The sequence below is a fragment of the Chinchilla lanigera genome, unplaced genomic scaffold (assembly GCF_000276665.1).
Source record: "Chinchilla lanigera isolate Chin_1 unplaced genomic scaffold, ChiLan1.0 scaffold00035, whole genome shotgun sequence".
NCBI lineage: Eukaryota > Metazoa > Chordata > Mammalia > Rodentia > Chinchillidae > Chinchilla > Chinchilla lanigera.
The window spans coordinates 17,222,759-17,242,503 of record NW_004955436.1 but is presented as its reverse complement, the minus strand read 5'-3'; the positions used below and the strand labels follow the sequence as shown (position 1 = coordinate 17,242,503).

Genomic DNA, 19,745 nt, shown 5'->3' with positions numbered 1-19,745 from the left:
ATTCCCTACCTTTAAGACCAGCTCTTAAAAGGGACTTCTGATCTTTTCTTGCCCTGTGTTGTGTTGCCAATGTGTAGTTCATTTCTGTTTCACAGCTTGAGTCTTTTCAGCGCTTATTGACCAGTTCCGGCGGTGTTCTCCCTGCAGGTCATCCAGGCTGTCTTTTTCGGCATCTGCGTGCTGACTGACCTTTCCAGTCTTCTGACCAGAGGAAGTGGAAACCAAGAGCAAGAGCGGCAGCTCAAGAAGCTCATCTCACTCCGGGACTGGATGTTAGCTGTGCTGGCCTTTCCTGTTGGGGTCGTGAGTATAATGTACAATGTACTGAGCTGCAGGAGAATCGTGGGTCTTATCGCATTCTTGTGAGGAAAAGGGGCTTCTTACAAGAGATTTCTTGCTTTTAGTTGCGGTAGGGATCGAACCCAGGCCCTTGCACATGCTGAGTATCTATTCACCACTGAGCTCTACCTGTATAGCCTTGGGATTTCTGCCTTAGTTCACTGGGGCTGCCAGTACTGGAGCGGCCAACTTTATTTTCTCCCACCTGGGAGACTAGGAGTCTGAGATCAAGGTGTTGGCAGGATTGGTTTATTTTGAGGCTGTTCTCTCTTAGGCTTCTGGAGAGCCGCATCCTGCTGGTCTCTGTACATAGTGAGAAGTCTCACATCTTTTGCCGCCTATCCCGGTGTGTGTTCTTTTTCTTTGTTTTTTGTAAGGACACCAGTTTTATTGGATCAGAGCTCCCCAGAGGTCCCATTTAACCTAAATCACAGTATTAGGCCCAGTCTCCTAATACTGTCACATTCTGAGGCTCTGGGGTTAGGAATTCAACCTGAGAGTTTTCCTGTGAATGTAGTTCAATCCGCAAGTTTCTTAAGCAACCCACACTTACTCCTTGGGTCAGCTCAGTCCTTGTGAACCTGGGAAAGAAGTCAGCATGGACTCACTCACACTTTTCACTTCACTGCAGCATTAGCTGATATCACTGAAGTAAATGCCCCTTAATGCTTGAATCTGTTCTGGTTTCATTGATTTTCTTTGTTTAAGTTAAATTCCCTCCATGGCTCACGTTCCCTCACAGGTCTGTTGATTTTCCAGTGTCTGCACATAAGCCATGTTACCCTAAAGGCTCCATAATATTCTGTAGATTCCCACTTGTGCACTGCCAGGAGAAGAATGTGAGACTTCTTGTACGTCTCCAGTGGTGATGACAAGCAAGCGTGTGTTCCCTAATTCAGATTCAGACCTTTGTCTTGCTAGCTGATTTCTGGGAAGAATGCAAGCCCTCTGACGTGGCGAGTACCAAATCCAGGTTTCACTGTCAGAAGTCGGAAAGTTGTTCTTTACATCCTTGCAGTGGCTCTTATTCATATTTGCAGGTCTGTCGTGGGCAGAGACCTCCACATGCTTGGCACTGAACTGTCTCTTCTGCGTGCTGAGTTGTGTGTTTTGGTGGGAAGTAGCACTTAGCTCTTGAGAACAGTACCAGGGCCAGAGGAACTTTATAACCCAGTTACATCACTTCTTGTTCCTTCATTACATTGGATGAAAAACCTGAATTAATGGGTGCTTGGGTTGAAGCCATTGAGCAAATCTCTCAAATTCTATTTATTTATTTATTTATTTATTTATTTATTTATTTATTTATTTATTTATTGAGTACCGTGAACTGAACTCATGACCTCAGGCTTGCCAGGCACGCGCTTATGCCACTGAGCTACATCTCCGGTGCTCAAATTCTGTTATTAACATAACAAAAATAAATGCTTTCTGTATCATATCATTTAATATCTCTTTCTTTGGACTTAGTGTACAAAACCCATGTAGTTTCTCTGAGAGTGGCCATCCAAAAGAAAATTCCCATTGGCATAAATTGTAAATAAATACATGCTTTCTATACAAAACAATTACTAGAAAACAAAATCTGTGTATGTGTCTTTTTTGTTAAACCCCTGGGTTCTTTGAATTTCTCCAGGTATATCCCTGCCTCTGGGAGTCTTTGCTGGGTAGAAAGAATGTAGTAGCAGTACAGTTAAAAAGTAAACAGGAGTGCGTTTTCCCTTACATCTCCCTCTTCATCTGTCTTGTGGTGTCAAGCTCTGCAGGAGATGCCGGCTGCTGCTGGAAACGTTGCTCCTTTCTCAAAGGCTCATAACACGTGCACTTTAGATACTTTCGACACTGCTTTGGAGCAATTTTTCTCCACCTTTTTTGTGTTTGAGACTTGCATTTATCAACTCTCAGTGTCCTTCCTGAGTGTAATATGGGTATGTTTTGGACCTTTTAGTTTGCTCGTTTGTTTTGTTACGTACTTTTCTCCACATTTCCCTATTGTGGTTGTATTGTCCATGTTTGCGAAGCAGGGAGAAGAATAAAAATACGATTCACCCCACTTCTCCTTTCGTAACTGGAAGCTTCAGCTCGCACTTGCGTTTTCATAGCAGGTGAGTGCACCTTCCTAGTTGCTGTGCTCTGTGTAGCTGGCTGGCCTTGGCCTTGCCCCCCAGTACCTCCTGTGCCCCCCAGTGCACAAGAGGTCATCAGAACTCCGGAGGGATCCCTGGAAGAAATTCAAAAATCAGTGATGAATAGGAGATGTGCAACTCCACTGATTTGTTTTAATTCTTTTTTCCTTGGCCACTTTTTTTTTTTTTTTTTTTGGTCTTTTTGAGGCAGGAACTTGCTATGCAGTTCAGCCTGGCCTTAAACTTACTATGAAGCCCAGGATGGCTTGGAAGTTGCAGTGATCCTCCTGCCTCAGCCTCCCGAATGCTGGGATCACAGGTGTGCGCCACCACACTTGGCTCTTTGGGCACTATCTTTATCTGACATAATCTTCCCTGGTAATTGTGAGTCACTTTCCCCTTTATAATCATTAGCCTATTATTTTTCCTAAGCTTTTTAAGATTTGTTTTATTTCTTTCTTTTTTTCTTGCCCTACCCTTCCCTTACTCTCCCTTCCTCCCTTCCTCCCTCCCTCCCCACCCTCTTTCATTAAGAAAAATTCCTGGTCAGTTTTCTGTGGAAATCTTACATTTTTCAGTTTCTCTTGTTTTGGCCTTCCTTTGTTATTTGACTTTGTATCTGTTTGCCCAGTTACCACCAGATTTCTCATTCTAAGGCACAGAAATTCATTTTGAGGCTGAAAACCTTGATTATTGACTTACCTAGGATTTGTATTTCTTATAAGACCCCATTAACTTTATTGCAAAGTCATTACCAGAAAATGCGTTTTGTTCTTTATAAGCATTTTAACCTCAATTATTTTTTATTGAAACATTGAATTTTGCCATTTTCTCCTTTCTTTTCCCATGGTTCCTTCCTACCTTTCCTGCCCAGTCTTCTGTCTTTCCATCTTTGGCCTCTTTCCCCTGCCTCTTCTCTACCTCTGTCCAGTCCTCCAACTACTCAGAAGGTTCTAGAATCTGACTGTTGTTTTATTCTTCCTTGTTAAAATGTGAACCTCTTGGGGCAGAACTGTGAGGAGTCACTGGAGGCCTCGTCCTCTCCTCCCACAGCTCATGGGTCCAAAGGGCGCGGTGCCTGACCTGGACTGCTCACACCAGGCACAGGATGGGGATAGCATAAGTGGCCCGTAGGCGACAGACATGGCTATTCCTGAGTAATCTGTAGTATAAGAACCTTACCATGGATGTCAGTGATTTATGACAGCATTTGAAGGAAACACCTCTTACCATTTTAGTTGACACCGTCATAATTCCATAGAACAAAGCATCCAGACCCCGCTTCCTGAGGCGGGGCAGCGTTGGTCTTGACTCCAGCACCCTAAGGTAGAAGGTGCTGGTCCTGGGGTCTGCGGAGGTCTCGCATGCTCTGCTGCCCTGACTGAAACCGACTGCCTGACCACTCAGAGTGCTCCCTGCTGCTTTCTTTGGCTTCCTACACCTCATGCTTTTTGTCGGTTTGTTACTGGGAAAGCAGTGTCACTTTTCCTTCACAGTGCAGGGAGAAAGGCAAGGGGCATGAAGAGAACACAGGTGAATTTATCGCCTCTTCTCACATTTTCCTGAAGTGGTGCTTTGGCTTGACAATTTACAGGCTTGCTGCCTCTCTCTTTCTGTGTCTCCGTCTCTGTGTCTGTCTCTCTCTTTCTGTGTCTCTCTCTCTCTCTCTCTCCCTTCAGCTGCAGCCAAGGCTGCAAGAAAGCCATGGGTGGATTACCTAGGATTTGTGTTTTCTACACTTAACGTTTCCTCCAGTACGGAGGTTAATTGAAAGTTGACAGTAATTGCTTTATGTGAACATGAAGTACTAAATATGATTTGGTGACCCTTGGACCTAACACATCTATTTCACAGATTCTTTTATCTCAAGGATATATAAAAATAATGAAACATTCCAATCAAAGCTAATTGGACTAAAGTATTTCTCTGCATGACCTTGAAGAAATCAGGCAGGGTTGCTTGAGTGAATATAACATGTTATCTTCCTGATTGGTGCCGAGTCCCATAAATGCAAAGCTGGCCTTGATTAGTAACGCTAATGGCCGGAAACCACCACCGGTCCCAGAGCCTTGCAACTCATTTTGCAGGGATAACCCACGGGAGGCTCTTCTTACCATGTGTAGTTTATTTCTGAACCCCGTCACCCTTTTAAAGAAGCATTACAAATAATTCCATGACATTATGTGGTCTGGAAGCACTGAAGTTTATTAGGCACAATCAAGCCCCAAATGCCTTTTGTCTCCTGTGAGTTTGTTGATTCTTGTGCTGGCAGTTAAGAGAGTTCTAGTTAAGAGAGTAGGCTTATGCGGTCAGACAAATAAGCAAAAAAATTATGATAAGCATGGAGCCCCAATATGTGTCTCTAACATCTTTCAAAGGCAGCTCCTTTAATGAAAAGGAACAGGTGTGTACTTTCTATTAATGTTCTAACCTGGGGTGGGCTTCCAGAGTTATTAGGGCAAACCAGCATGCATGTGTATGAACTTTTCTAGAATTTGTTCTTCTTCTGTGAGTTTAGGCTCAAGGTTTTTGTTAAATGACCATTTCAGATATAATAATCTTACCTGATGGAGCCTTGATGAAGATTTTTATATGTACTGAACTCTCCCACAATTTGTTTGTACTTTGGTGGGAACTGCATGGTATTTGCTTCCTTCAGAAACATATGGAAAATGGAATTTTAAAACTCCAAGAAAAGTAGGCGACAGTTATTTTCAAAAAGTAATTCCGCAAAGTCTTTAAATTTTGATATACTAGACAACTGAAGAAAAATTTCATTCCACTACAATTCAAAAAACTTGTTTTGAGGCAGGGTCATGCTATGTAGTTCAGACTGATCTTGAACTTACTGTGTACCCCAGGCTGGCCCCGAACTCATGGTGGTCTTCTTACCTCAGCCTCCTGAGTGCTGAGATTGCAGGTGTACTCCATCATGCCCTGCCTCAGAAAATATTATTTTTATCTCTGATTTTTTTTAAATGTAAGAGGGGCCAGGGATATAGTTCAGTAGTGCAAGTGCCTGCCTGGCAAACACAAAGTCCTGAGTTCAATTCCTGGTACCAAAAAAAAAGAAGATAAATGTAAGAGGTTATCTTAAATTGAAAACAAGCATGTTAATAGTAATTGCTAATATTAATGTCTATTACTATAACATATAAAGGAAGATAAACTGATTTTATTTGAGATTGTAAATAAAAATAAATGAATTTCCTTCCATTTTGATATTTGGGGGGAAATGTTTAAAAGTGAATTGTTTACTTTGTTCATTCCACTACACTTGATATCTGCTAATCCTTTATTAAATTTTTGCACAAGTACTGTAGTGAAACTCTTTCCTATTTTCTTTAAGCCTTATCCAATGTTTTATGTTTCTTTAAGTATCCTTTTACTTAATTCAATATCCGAAGTTAAAAATACAGTATCAGCTCAATCCTATTTTGTGGGAAAACCCAGTTCACTTCTGGTTGAGTCAGTCACATACCTGTCCCCTGTACAGAAATGAAGATAAGAGTTGATTTGCCTGTGAAAGCTGGTTCATAGATGAAGACTGAGTCAAGATTAGTAAGCAAAATGAGTCATGTTTCCTTGTTTCTGAGCAAAAAGCTCAAAACACTGTAATTATAAAAACCTATGCAAGTGGTCTCATATTTCTAACAGTCTGTTCAAAAAACTAAGGACATGATATAATTAGCTGGATGAACCTGACAGGGATTCGGGTGGCTTCTCAAACACCCTTTATCTTCTTCTCTCCTTAATGGGAGCCATGCTTTTCTGCCTAGGTGACCTACTTAATTTGTACATGTTCACACACCCATTCAGAGTAGTCCGGCTTCTTTGAGGCTTGAGAGACAGAGCTCTTAAACACAAAAAATAGTCACACTTCATAAAATTTTAGTGTAGGTGCCCACTTTTAATGAGTCTACAGAGAAAAACCACACATTTCTATCTGACCAAAATCAGTAATGACTTGTAGTATGTGGAGCCTACTGTGTAGCAAGTACAGAGGGCAAGGAGGCAGGGCGGTGAGGATTAAGAATCAACCTTGTCCTTCAGAGGTGACACAGCCTACGGAGAGTGCCTTCATTTTCTCCAACAACAAATACAAGGGCATGAGGAGTACAACAGTATGTGTCTACAGCACAGAGAAGGAGTGGTAAAGAGGAAGGGGATAGTCTGAGGAGTGGGAGGTCCTGTAAGATTTTCTAGCGGTAATGGTTTGTGAGCTCTGTTTTTAAGAAAGACATAGAACATCTTGATGTATAAGGTGATGCTTTCAGCTGCAAGTAACTGAAGACCCCCACATACCCACCTGACTTACTCTTTTGCTTCTTTCAAGTCTCTGCTCAGCTGATCACTGCTCAGCAGAGCTGTGAATGATCTGTATGTATTATCTACCTTTTATTCTGTATTTCTTTACCATGCTTTATTTTCTGATGTTTACCACTTCTTGGTGCATTAATATATTTATTGTTCTATTTGTTTAGTGTATACCTTTTCTCTGTGAGGCTGGGGAGGTTGAGTTCCATTTACTACTAATCCCAAGCATCAGGAGCAATGTCTACATAATTCAATGTTAGCCAAACATAATTTATGCTACTATGATTTAATCAATAAAGACATTTAATATCTCATAAAATGGAAAGCCTATAGGCAAATAGTTTCAGGGTGGTGTTGCTCAGTATTATTTGAACTTGACCATTTTCTGTTTTCCACTCTGCAGACTGTCACCCTTTGACCTTGGATTTGCTACTTTAAGTCTCAAGAGTTGATAAACACCAAAGACCGCATCCTTTGTATCCATATTGAAGGCATGAAGCTCTCTAGGGAAAGCCATGAATAATGCTCTCTAGGGAGTCCTCCTCAAGTGTCTATCCATTTATTAGGCAAATTCATTATTCCCAGAAGTTCCAATAACAGATTTCTCCTTAGAGTTCATTGGTTAGAGCCATCATATGCTACAGAGGGTGCTGAGAGAGCAGGTGGAAGTAGGAGGAAACAAAGCCTCCTTGAGAGCTTAGATTAATGATGACTTAACCCTAGGGCGTGGGCACATTGCTGCCCAACAAAATCAGGAGTTTCAAGAAATACTGTAAGTACCATATTTGGAGAATAACAATAATGTGTAAAGTAAGCAAAACAAATGAGATTTTAGATAATTTATTTTTTGTTATGCCAATATGAAAAATACATGCAGTAAAGCTGACACAACTAATCGTGGACCTTCTTGGTTGTAGCCAGGAAAGATGGATGGTATTTTTCCATTCATTCGCTCCGATTTTCAGTGCATTCTCACCTGTGCTATATAAATCTGGTATTGAAAGAAGTTATTCTCAGAGAAAATCAGATTTCTTACATAATTAAGTGGTTTATGCTTAATTCTGAAGCATCCCGCAAAAGTTTTCTGAGGTAACCTTAGTTTTAGACACCAGCTCAGAAATGCTGAAAGCTGGGTTCAATAAATAAATCTTTCTTTTAGCATTTCCCTTCCAAGAACTTGTAGAAAATTATCACATTCCTGTGTGCCATTTCGCAGAGTTCTCACTCTCTCTGGACAAATGTCACAGAAAATATCTCAGAAAATGAATATGCCTTCTTTCCATATTCATATTCATAAGTAAAACATACATTTGAAATTTGAGGTCAAGATAAGCCAGAAGTGATCTTCAGTAACATTAATAATGTGTGTATATTATAAAACAGACATGTAATTCCTCTCCTCAAAAATATCTCTGACAACCTGGATTTTATGTGTATCCTAATTTTGGGGACCAGAGACAAGATGCAAGGTTGCTGTTGATTAAAACAAGAAAAAAACCACACTTCATTTTTCTTCTTCCTTCCCAGCATCTCTTCTCTCATTCCCTGCTGTCTCTCCCCTTCCCCTCATGTCCTTCCACCTGCATTATTTTTTCTATAAAGACAGAAAGAAAAACAGAAAGAAAGACAGAAAAAGAAAGAAAGAAAGACAAAAAGAAAGAAAGAAAGATAGAAAGAAAGAAAGAGAGAAGAAGGAAGGGAGGGAGGGAGAGAAAGAAGGAGGGAGGGAGGGAGGGAGGGAAGACTAATTTACCTCGTGGATATTCCTGAAATTGTTAGAGTCCTGTGGGTGTTTTGAGGTAGCTCTCACCTACTCTGGCTTGGTCGATGTGTGCTGTGTCACAGCAGCCTGATAAGCAAACATTTTGTCCCCAAAGAAAGGAGCAAGTGGACCTTCCACCTACACAAATCTATTAACTTCTCTTGTTTCCATGTTAATGGTTTTATTTTTTCAGCAATAGGGACTGAACCCAGAGCCTTTGTACTGAGCTACATCCCTAGCCCTTTTTATTATTTTAATTTTTGAGGCAGGGTCTTGCCAAGTTATCCCTCTGGGCTTGACCTTACAATCCTACCTCAGCCTCCCAGAGTGCTGGGATTACAGATGTGTGCCACCACTCCCAATTTGATTTGCTTATTTTGTTACAAATAGCCTGTCTTGGATAGGACTTCTACTCATGATGACATCTTATAAACCTCTTAGGAACAAGCACTGGGGCACAGTTGTGGCTGTGCCGGAAACAGTGGTGGGAAGATGAGATGGGAGCGTGTGAAGAGAGAAAGGATAGGCCGAGTTCACATGTAGTCCTGCTCGGTGAGCTCATTGTCTGCCAAACTCTGAAAAGCAGAATTTCCTGAAATTTCTCTCTAGAGAATGTCCACTCATTTGTAGGTTGGGTCTGTTGTTGATTCACACTTAGGAGCAGACATGTGTACTAGGAGTTTGGGCTGTGCTAGTGACACTCCGTGCAACCTGAGGAACATGAAGGCTCCCTGTATCACAGAGGGCACCGGAAGGAGCCCTTCAGCACGCCTCCGCTTTGTGCTCTTCTGGCTTCTCTGCTACTTTGTTTGTGGTTCACTTGGAGGAGATGGGAGAGGGACCTGAAATAAGAAAAAATCCAAAACATAAAGTAGCGTGATACTCGTGTTTGCAAGCATGACTGGAAAGGACTTGCCACCTCAACAGCTGGTAATAAGGAGCTTCCCTTTTCCACTTCGTTTTGCCTTAAAAGTCAACTATAAAATCAGAAGACTGCATCTGTACAGGCACAGTTAACAAAATAGAAGCCTCGTGTGCGCACAGCCGGGGACCTGTGAGCAGGCAGGGCCTTGGGAACTGCTCTTAGGGAGGAAAATGCAATGACCCTTTAGACAGTGAAGGACAGCAGCCCCCAGGTTCACCCACACAGCAATATTTTTGTCTGAATATTCAGAGATGCTAACTGAACTCCCCCAATGATTGCCTTAGAGGTCCAAGGAAGACATCACATACCCAGAGGCCTTTGCTGTTGTTTCTGCTATTGGTTTTCAGCCTGTGAACGAGTAGTAGAGCTTTTGACTTCTCCCACCCCACTTCCCACAGTAGAAGAGCCCACAGACAGCCCAAGAGTCTGACAGCTTAGCAGCTTGAACTGACTTCCACATGCCTGCCACAGGCAAGGCACTGCGCTGAAGGCTTTACTTGAATGGCTTATTTAACCCTCACAGTCCCATTAGGGAGTTCTCATTGTTCTCACCGTATTTTACAAAGTTGGTTCCTATTTTACAGTTCACTTTCCTGAGGCCATGCAGCCAGAAAATGGTGCTGGTAAATGCAGTAGCTGTGCACCCAGACCCTCCAGCTAGTGGAGCACTTGCTCTTAGCAGCTGTTGTAAACTTTTGCGTGAGCCACGCTACCATGAACCAGTGATTTTCACCATTTGCTTCATAGACATTTTCCATAGTATATATAAAACTTGAATTGGCCAAAATTTCTAATTGTGGAGAATGTATCAGAACAAGTTAGGGAGCTGCACAGAACCTAAAACAAAAATCACTACATCATCTCCTTCTTTGAGGAGCTTAACAAATGACTGTGTTCATATGTTTTCTGTTGTTTTGCCTTCATAAAGTGTTTCCCATTACAGGATCCATGGCTTTAGAGCTTTCTAGGCAATTTGAAAAATGTAAGTTTTGACAAGAAAAGAAAATCTTTCCTACTTTGTATTCTCATTTTAACACTTGCTTGCAGATTGGAGCCTCTATGTATTTACCCACTGTGCTTGTTTATAATATGTGAAAATGAATTTTATCAGTAAAATTAGCCACATTTGAAAGAAATGATGGCTAAATGTATCCAGTGTCATCTGTAAACTATCTGTGGACTTCCAAGGAGGCATATTTTGTAGCTACACAATTGCAAAAGAATATTTTTGGCAAGAAATGATCCAGTACATTCCACATTAGCTGCAGTATCCTAAGAAGTGAATTATGCCTAGTCAGTAAAATATTTTACTGTGAATCCCTGAGAGCCATTTTGTTCTGATTTATCAAGAGTGAAGTGTCAATTGAGTCTGCTTTTCTTTTTAAACTTTTGGATTATACCTCCACCTATTTTCAACAAGGACTGGATATGGCATAAGTTACATCAGTTAGCCAAATAAAATAGTATCTTGGGCTCCTATGTAGTTCAGTGAAGGACTCCTGGAAATAATCTTACCTGTTTGGGTATCTTATATATTAGGATATAAGCAAAATAGAGGCACTTTCTTATCCTGTTTATCTGAAAAAAGAAGGGAAGCCAGGAAGATGGGCTGAACCCTTTGACAGCTCTCCTAGCAAATTCATTTAACAAAGGTTGAGTGCTGAGTCCCAGTCAAATGATTTCACTGACTGTAAAAGGGATCTTGCATAAATAGAAGGCATTAGGCAATAGGAAGTCATTCATCATTGCATACTGTGATGCTGGAAGAAGCCCATAGCCCTTTGGGGAAGTGGTCAGTTCTTACTCTGCTGCCCTGTCTACGGAACATGCCTGCCATGGTGGTCCTGGTCAGTGGTGTTTGAGGACCAGCATTTGTACTTGAAGAGTCTCAAGCAAAAAAGGTAGTAAGGGAAGAAAAAGAAGGAAGAGGTCTAGGGCACATAAAGTTGATTTTCTTTGGGTTTCCTGGCTCTTGTCACAGATCAGCATCAAAACAGATGTTTCTCCCCCATCTTGGCATCTTGCTGACCTGCTGATCTTCAAAGTAATTACTTGAGTATAACCTCCTGTCTTTTAATTGACAATAAGGGTTCTTCTGCCACACACACACACACACACACACACACAAATCCACAATTGCTCAACAGTTCTAAAGGGGCCTAAGCAGATGACAAGAAATTCAGGTGCATCAAATGCCAAGGGGGAAAAAAAATCTTACAATGAGGCAGACATAGTGGTGATGCTTGGGCCATATAGATGGATCTTTGAGGCGTTTTGGTTCCAAAGACTACCATTTGCTTGTTGACTGCTTCCACTTTCCCTACACAGCATAGATCATAACAAAACTTAAAAGGTGAAACAAAAGTCCACACAGGTTTCCCCAGTAAGCATTTATTATTTTTATAGTAAGAAAATCCTTTAGAAAGATATTGGAGAAGCTCTGAGACAGCAACTAACATTTGGGAAATACATAACAATCCCATGTTTATGCTCTGAATTAAAGGTAAAATTATTCAGAGAGGAAAAAAGAAGGAACACTGGTAGTTGCTGATGGGGTGCCTCCACACTATTATGCCAGTATCTCCAGAAGTTCCTTTCTACACTGTTGTACATGATGTGCTTTTTCTAGTTTGTTTATGCACCGCATAACTTTATTTATATGTGTAACATACATATATAAATGCACTTTATATTTAAAATAAACAAGACACAGAAAACCAATAGCTTTCCTCTGTCTTATCTCCATAGAAATTCAAGGAGGCAGATGGTTTGCATACAGTGTAAGGGAGGGAAAGAGACTGCCTGCCGCCCCTTCTCCCCTTTACTCTTGTTGCTTTTGCTGTCTTCCATTACCATGAACTATTGCCCTCTGCCGTGTGCCACTCTGCCTTGGAGCCAGCCAAGTACAGACTGAAACCTCCACAAACTGTAAGCTAAATAAATCTTTCCTTCCTTAATTTTGGATGTCAGGTATTCTGTCTCAGCAATGAGAGAAAAGTAACCAAGAAAGAATTTGGTACTAAGTGTAGGGTCATTGCTGTGACTATACCTGACCATGTGGTTCAAGAGCCTTTTGAAATGGCTTGTGGGAAGTGTTTGGAAAGGTTCTGAGATGTTGCCTGAAAGAGCAGAGCTGGAACACCTTTGACTGTTCTGTATGGGAGATTCTGGTCAGAGCTCAGAAGACCAGAAGGCTGGTAGAAATCCTGCTGGTAAAGACCAGGTTTAGGCGATTTCTGCTGGGAAGGACTGCATTGGTTGTTGGACTCCAGATGATGTGTGTTATGGCTTCACAGAAAGTTTGTCTGCATTTTGCTTGTGTCCAGAGACTTTGTCTGAGGCTGAGATTAAGGGCAATGGACTAATTAATCTGGCATAAGAAATTTCAAGGCAGTCAAGTGTTGGGGCCATGGCATGGCTATTGTTGGGGTTTTAGCCAGATTTATATTAAGAATCAAGAGCAAAGAGCCCAGCAGGATGATTTTAAAATGTTGTGAGTTTGGCCAGAAAGGAAGCTCTGTTAAAGCTGTGGACTGCAAAGATAGAGCTGAGGAGATCTCCATTGCTAAAAAGGAACAGGAAAATGGAAAAGATGGCCTGAGGGCATTACAAGAAGTAGCAAGTCTGCACCCTTTGCAGTCTCAAAACTGCAAAGGTGAAAGACTTTGCTTTGAGAAGAAAGCCACAGAGTGCCATGTTCCAAAATGGTGGCAGCTGCACCAGGTTCCAGAATGGCAGCGGCATAGAGAATTTGCTCCTCAGCACTGGATTCGGAGTGACCAGCAATCCAGGCACTCAACCCTTATGGCCAAGAGAGAGGAAAGCTTGACTACTGCTCCAGATGGCAGCAGACCTTGGCATCATCTATGTGGCACTGGTTTTAGGCACATACAGAATGTAAGAATTCTGAGGTTAAGAGGGCTTCCACCTCCATTTCAGAAGAAGGCCTGAGAGGCCAGGCATTGTGCCCCTGAGAGGGCAGTGTGTAAAGCTGTGAGTGTAAAACTAAAGTGCAGTGGAGACCTCAGAAATCTGGAAATCCAGGAACATGGATTGTCTAAGGAAAGTTGTAAGGAAGGGACAAAATGGGCCTAAGAGAGAAGCCATGGGAGCTATAACCACCAGAAGTGCCATAGGGGTGGAACAATGTAAGGCCTTTGGAGCTCACAATGGGCCACAGATTGCTTCAGATGCTCCATTTGGAACTATAGGACATAATATTAGCCCTGCTAGATATTGGACTTGCTGTGATCCCAATACTCTGTATCTTTCTGTTTGTACCTTTTGGAATGGTAATGATTATCTTGTGACATTGAATGTTGGAACTGTTTAACTTTGCGTTTGTACAGGAGCTCACAGCTAAGAGTTTACCTTACATCTTGGAGGAGACTTGGGACTTGGACTCTTCAGCAATGCTGCAACTGTTAGGACTTTGGCAACTCTTGCAGATGGACTAAATGCTGTTTGTGTAAAGGGATGTGCATGAGTCTTTGGGGGGCCAGGAATGGAATGTCATGATTTGTGTCTGCATGTGCCCTCAAATCCTCATGCAGTCATGGGGAGGGGGCTTCTAGAGTTTATGATTGATTTATTGTCCAATGTTGGCATTATGGATGTGAATGCTACACCTGCCCTGGGGCGGATAGTTTGCATATGGTGTAAGGGAGGGAAAGAGGCTGCCTGCCACGCCTTCTCCCTTTTGCCCTTGTTGCTTTTGCTATCTCCCATTGCCACGAACTATTGCCCTCTGCTATGTGCCCTCTGCTATGTGCCCTCTGCCATGTGCCCTCTGGTTCTACCTTGGAACCAGACAAATACAGACTGAAACCTCCACAAACTGTAAGCTAAATAATCCTTTCCTTGCTTAATTTTGGATGTCAGGTATTTTGTCTCAGCAATGAGAGAAAAGTAACCAAGACACTCACTTTTCTCTTGTTAATATACCTTTCCTGGGAAGATTGTAATTCATTTGACTAATTCATTCCACTGTTATAACTGTATTTTGGTAAATACTAATTATACTACACATTCATACTATATTCAAAGCACTAAATGTAGGTAGACACTGATACATAGTCATTTAATGTAGGATGCTTCTACACAAGTGTAATCTGGTTCATCAATTAGCATTTATTACATTATATTCTTAATTTTATTCTCAGATGGTAGCTTTCAATTCAAGTTGCAGTTAGCTGAGTGACTCTCTTATGTACTTGCAGTTACCTTTTGGATAGTCAGGTTTATGTACTTGTATAACTAGCAGAGATGGTAAGAGTTTAATTATTCCATGATTTTATAATGGAAAAACCACACCTTTTAAAAATAAACACATCAATGCTAATTAATCAACACTGGTTATCTAAAATAATAAAAATAACCTTATGTGAATTTTATGGATATCTGTTTAATTATTTGGACTTTTTTCACCTGACAGTAAAATAAGCCTTTATTTATTTTGGTGTGGATTCAACTTAAAATAGATCTAACTTTAAACTAAAAAAGGAGTGTCAATTACTAGACCCAAAATGCCAACGTGTCCACCTAGTGGGTGGTCCACCTTATTTGTGAAGCATAAAGCAACTAGATATAGTCAGAAGAGCATGAACTTTGGAGATAGAGCTGAGTTCTGATTCTGGATCCAGGACTTCCTAGTGAACATTTTATAAGCTGTCAATATCTTGGTTTTCCACTGTGATTGCTGAAAAATAAATTTAACCCATCTAGGTTACTTTGAAGGACAATGAAAGACAGCAAGTACCTAGAACAGTATGTGGTACATGATAAGAGTGTCACTTTGCTTCCATTTGTCTAAAAACAAGGCCTCACACCAGAAAATAGCATGTTAGATGATAGCATCTTTTGATGCATTATGATGTTGATCCATTACAAAAACTCTTTCAAAAGGTCAAAAACTCAAGTTCTTGCAGTTGCAAAGATATGGTAATGCCAGCCAAAGTTGTGGAATGATTTCTGTGGTTCACAATAGTGAAGATAACAGTATAATTGAAATTGGGAGAAAGACTCTTTAAAAGTGGTAAAAACTTGAACAGGAAAATAAGTTTTTAGTTTACAACATAAATTAGGAATTCGTCTGTTCTATTATAACTTTCTCACCAACAATTTCCAACTCAGATCACCTGGAAATTTTGCAGGTGGTAGAGAATATACTTTATTTTCCAGTGAAAGTCAACAATGAATTTACAAAGCTTGGGGTACAAATTAACAGGAAAAACAACAGACAAAAATCCCTTATGATTTCTCAAAAGATCTGACTTCTCCATCTTGTGGATATGAGTCTTCCGGAGGAAAGATGTATCTGGCCAAGTACTTCTTGCTGAGATGCTTGAGAGTGCACTCGTGTGCTTTTTAAGCACTAACAAAGACAAGCATGGATTCTCCTGACTTGTCCTGCACTCCATGCTGCTGTCTTATGGCATACTGTGGCGTGTTTGGTTCAGAGGGCCATCTTGATGATTTTTTCACTATACTTCCTTTTTGGGGTAGTTTAGTAGAATGATTATGCCTACATTTATTGTCCCCCAATTCTTTGCATTCTTAATAAATACAGACTTTTCTGGGGCATTCAGTATTGTCTATGAAACAGTCTCTGGCGTTTAACCTACCCATTTATACAATTTTTAATCTGTTTAAAGATATCTAGAACTCACTGTGTGTAAAAAAGGTGATAAAGAGGTTAAAAGCACTGAGTCTGGGGTCCCACTATCTGGCCTCACACTCTGGTTTGACCCCTTATTAACTTTGACACTGGAAAAGTAATTTAAACTCTCTAACACTAAGTTTCTTTAGCTATAAGACCAGAAAAATAATAGTAGCTATTGTTCGAGATCCTACCTCAAAATAGTTGCTATTTTTCAGGAAGATCTTGCTTCTGAAGTCTCTGACATCTGTGTTGTAGACACTCCATAAATGTAACCCAGCCTTTAAACACTGAGAAAAATTTGACTTATATAGTGTTCTCAAAATGACAAAATCGTACTGAAGGACAACAAATAAACAGTTTTGAGGAGACAGATAGTAGAGAGAGTGGACTCTACAGAGGTGGTATGGGGAGGGTCTTTGTGATAATGGAACTCTTGTGCATCCTGATCATGGTGGAATTTACACAGGTGAATGCCATGATGAGATTTCATAGTGCAGTGTACTCTCCCACCTCTGTAAAAAGGAGTGCATGTAAAAACTGTAATTCTGCATATGTCTGCAGTTTAGCTAATAGTATTATACCAATGTCCATTTTCTGCCTTTGAAAATGTGCTGCTATTGGGGAAATAGGATGAAGGATGCACAGGGTTACTTTGTTGTACTTTCTTCAACCTTTTGTGTGTTAGCAGCCTTAAACTCCTTCAAAATGGAGTTGAAAAATAAAAATATGAAGTGCTCAAAAGCAGTGTAGTGTTGCAGCGGAGAGGAGATAGACTAGTCTTTGCCCTCATAGAGCTTACAGTCTACTGGGAAGAAAAATTATTTATTAATTACATAGTCAGTTATTTCAGCATAAATGTGCTCGGTATTACAAAGGAAAAGCATAATGTTCTGCTTGAGCATGTGCAAGGAAAAGAAGCTGATGAGGGCAGCTCCAGATGTGAGCTCCCAGCTGAACGGAAAGAGGGGGGGTGAGATAGGGAAAGCCTTGTAGGAAAGGGCAGGCAGCATGCAGGAGGTCAGAGGAGCTCTCAAGCAGCCTGGAGGAACTAGTAGGTTCTTCTGTCAAGAAATTCGGGGCAGGGGGCAACTATACAGTGAAAGTGACTGACCCAGTTTAGATTCTGAAAAGGATTTTTTAAATGAAATGCAAGCTGCAGTTATAAGGGCTCAAAGAAGTAGATATTTGGAAATGTGTGGCTGGTTTGCAGGGTACCTGGAAGAATTGGGAAGGGACCGGAAAGAGATTTGGGGACCAGATTGCACAGGGAGTTTTGATTTTATCCTGCAAGCAAAGAGGATCCATTGGAAGTTTCTAGCTGAGAAGCTCATCAGAGCTAACTCTAGAGTTAGAAGGAAACTCAGCCAGTGAGCCTAGCTAAGAGGCGGCTGCAGTAGTTGAGGGTAGGGAAGAATGGCCTTAAACTGGGGTAAATTCCATGAGCCCTGAACACAGGAAATGACAGAAGAGTCACTGAAAGGAAGCTCACCAGGCAGTGGGGATCTCAGACTCGGAACTTCCTCCAGCAGTTTATTCCTCTGAGATGCTCATGCATACAGCACTTCCATTGTAGCATTACTAGAAACTGGAAAACTGGGAAGAATGCACATATCTATGAGCGAGCACTTAGTAAATTATTATGTATAACCTCACAGTACAGTGAGGTACTGTGGAGCACTTAAAAATAGTACTTCCTTAAATATTTTTAGTTGAAATAATTGTGCAAGACTAGGTATAGTATGACGATTTTGTAAACTAATATAGGGAATGCATTTTGTGTGCATTGTGGAAGATCTTGAATGCTTCAGTTCTCCTTTTGACAGTATATATTCGCAGGCTAAAATTGCAAAGAATTTTTGCTTTTTATACATTTCCTTGTGGCTATTTACTTATTTTTTTTTTTTCAGCTCATCCTTAGCAACTTAGTGACAGCGATACCTTGTCTCAAAAAATAAGAACTGGGAGCTTAGTGTGAAGGCCCTGGGTGCAATCCCAGTACCACAGAAAAAAGAAAACAGATGCGTTTTGGCTCATGGGTCAGGAATAACAGTCTAAGGGCCTCATAGGAGGATGACCTTCTCACTGGCAGCATCCCTCGGCAGCACAGAGTGAGCCAAGAGCCAGGAGCCAGATGTGTCTATGTGTCTGTCTGATCTCTCTCTCTATAAAGCCACCAAATTTCAACCATAGGGGCTCCACCCTAAGGAGTTTATCTAATCCTAATCATTTTCCAAAGGCCCCATCTTTAAATATCATAGTTGGATTAAGTTTCCATGGCTTTAATTCCATCCATGTATGACTTTGGGGGTTGAACTACTTCGTGAGCTTGAGAGTGGTAAAGTATAACTAAATGAGCAGGTGGAGAACCTGTGCAAGGGGGAGCTTACACTTGCCAGGGAGGGAGGAAGACAGGACCTGGTCGAGCAGAAGCTGACCCACCTTGCAGTTGTGACTGAGGCATCTGGGGCTCTAGGGCTGGGATGGCCCTTCGGAGTTGTCCTAAATTGAGGCAAGAGGGCTTGGTCTTTGTATTTCATGGGCCAGTCATTGGATTTATTTAGACTCCCCTCCTTCTCAGGAGAAAGCATGACCTTGAACAAGGCAGTACCCTGTAGCCTAGGCCAAATGCCAGTGAACTTGGCTGCTGAGAACTGCCAACTACCGATATTCCTAACCACTGGGAGAAGGCTGCATGGTAGAGGTGCTGCAGTGTCCACTACAGCTATTTGGTATAAGTATAAAATTTCGTTTCAGCCCTTGCAGCTTTTGCTTATTTACCAGACTTAGCTTTCGCTCATACAAACATAAAGGAAGAAAATAAATTATTTTCTCAATACAGAGAAAATTCTATGAAGTTAAACTTTTTAAATTTACAGGATTTTAGTAGTTGGGAATGAAAGCAGTTTATTTAACACAATCAGGAGGAGAAGAAAGGGGGCCAACACCCCAGGTTTAGTGGGCCCCACCACCTTGCAAGGGTCCAGGGCTTTCTGGTCTACCTTGTTGGCACAAGCCACAGAGTGTTCTGATTCTCATACTATTTGCTTCCCAGGGAATCCACACTGCTGTGTTTGCTACTGTTCTGGGTTCCTCCTCCTCCTTCTTCTTTTTCTTTCTTCTTTCTGCCTTCTCCTCCTCCTCCTTCCTTCTTCTTCTTCTTTTTCTTTTTCCCACCTGACTCTCCTTCCTTTCTCTTCCTTTCTTCCTTTCTCCCTTCCCTTCCAGTCCCTCTCTGCCCCTCCCCTCCCCTGCCCATCCTTCTGATTTTTCCCTTTCTTTCCTGTGTTCTCAGAAATTCATTTAAAAGTGTGTTTGTTGTAGTTTATTTTGAACCTACTGTTTCATTGCAGGAAGAATTTTTAGTGTGTCTAGTCCACAGTCCTGTAAAAGAGAAGCCCTATTTTCACCAAAGGAAAATTTTTCTTCTGCTACTTCTAATGTAACTTTTAGTTTAACTTCTTGTATTTTTTCCTTAAATACTTTTCACTCATTTTTACCCTCTCCTTGAAAGCTCTGTTCTTTTCTTACATTTTCAGTTTTTATTCTTTGACCCCCACTTTTTACAATGAGGAATTATTTGATGATAAATTATACCCACTTGTGCATTTTTTTCTG

The 19,745-nt window shown here is 41.2% G+C and overlaps 1 protein-coding gene across 1 annotated transcript in view; it reads left to right on the top strand.

Moving 5' to 3' along the window:
- The window catches only part of Aig1 (androgen-induced 1), a gene marked incomplete at its 5' end in the record, with an annotated part of 228,393 nt that overhangs the window by 42,519 nt on the left and 166,129 nt on the right, over positions 1-19,745 (top strand). The window contains 1 exon segment of the mRNA XM_013516660.1: positions 148-303. Within this exon segment, the coding sequence (XP_013372114.1) occupies positions 148-303 (156 nt within the window).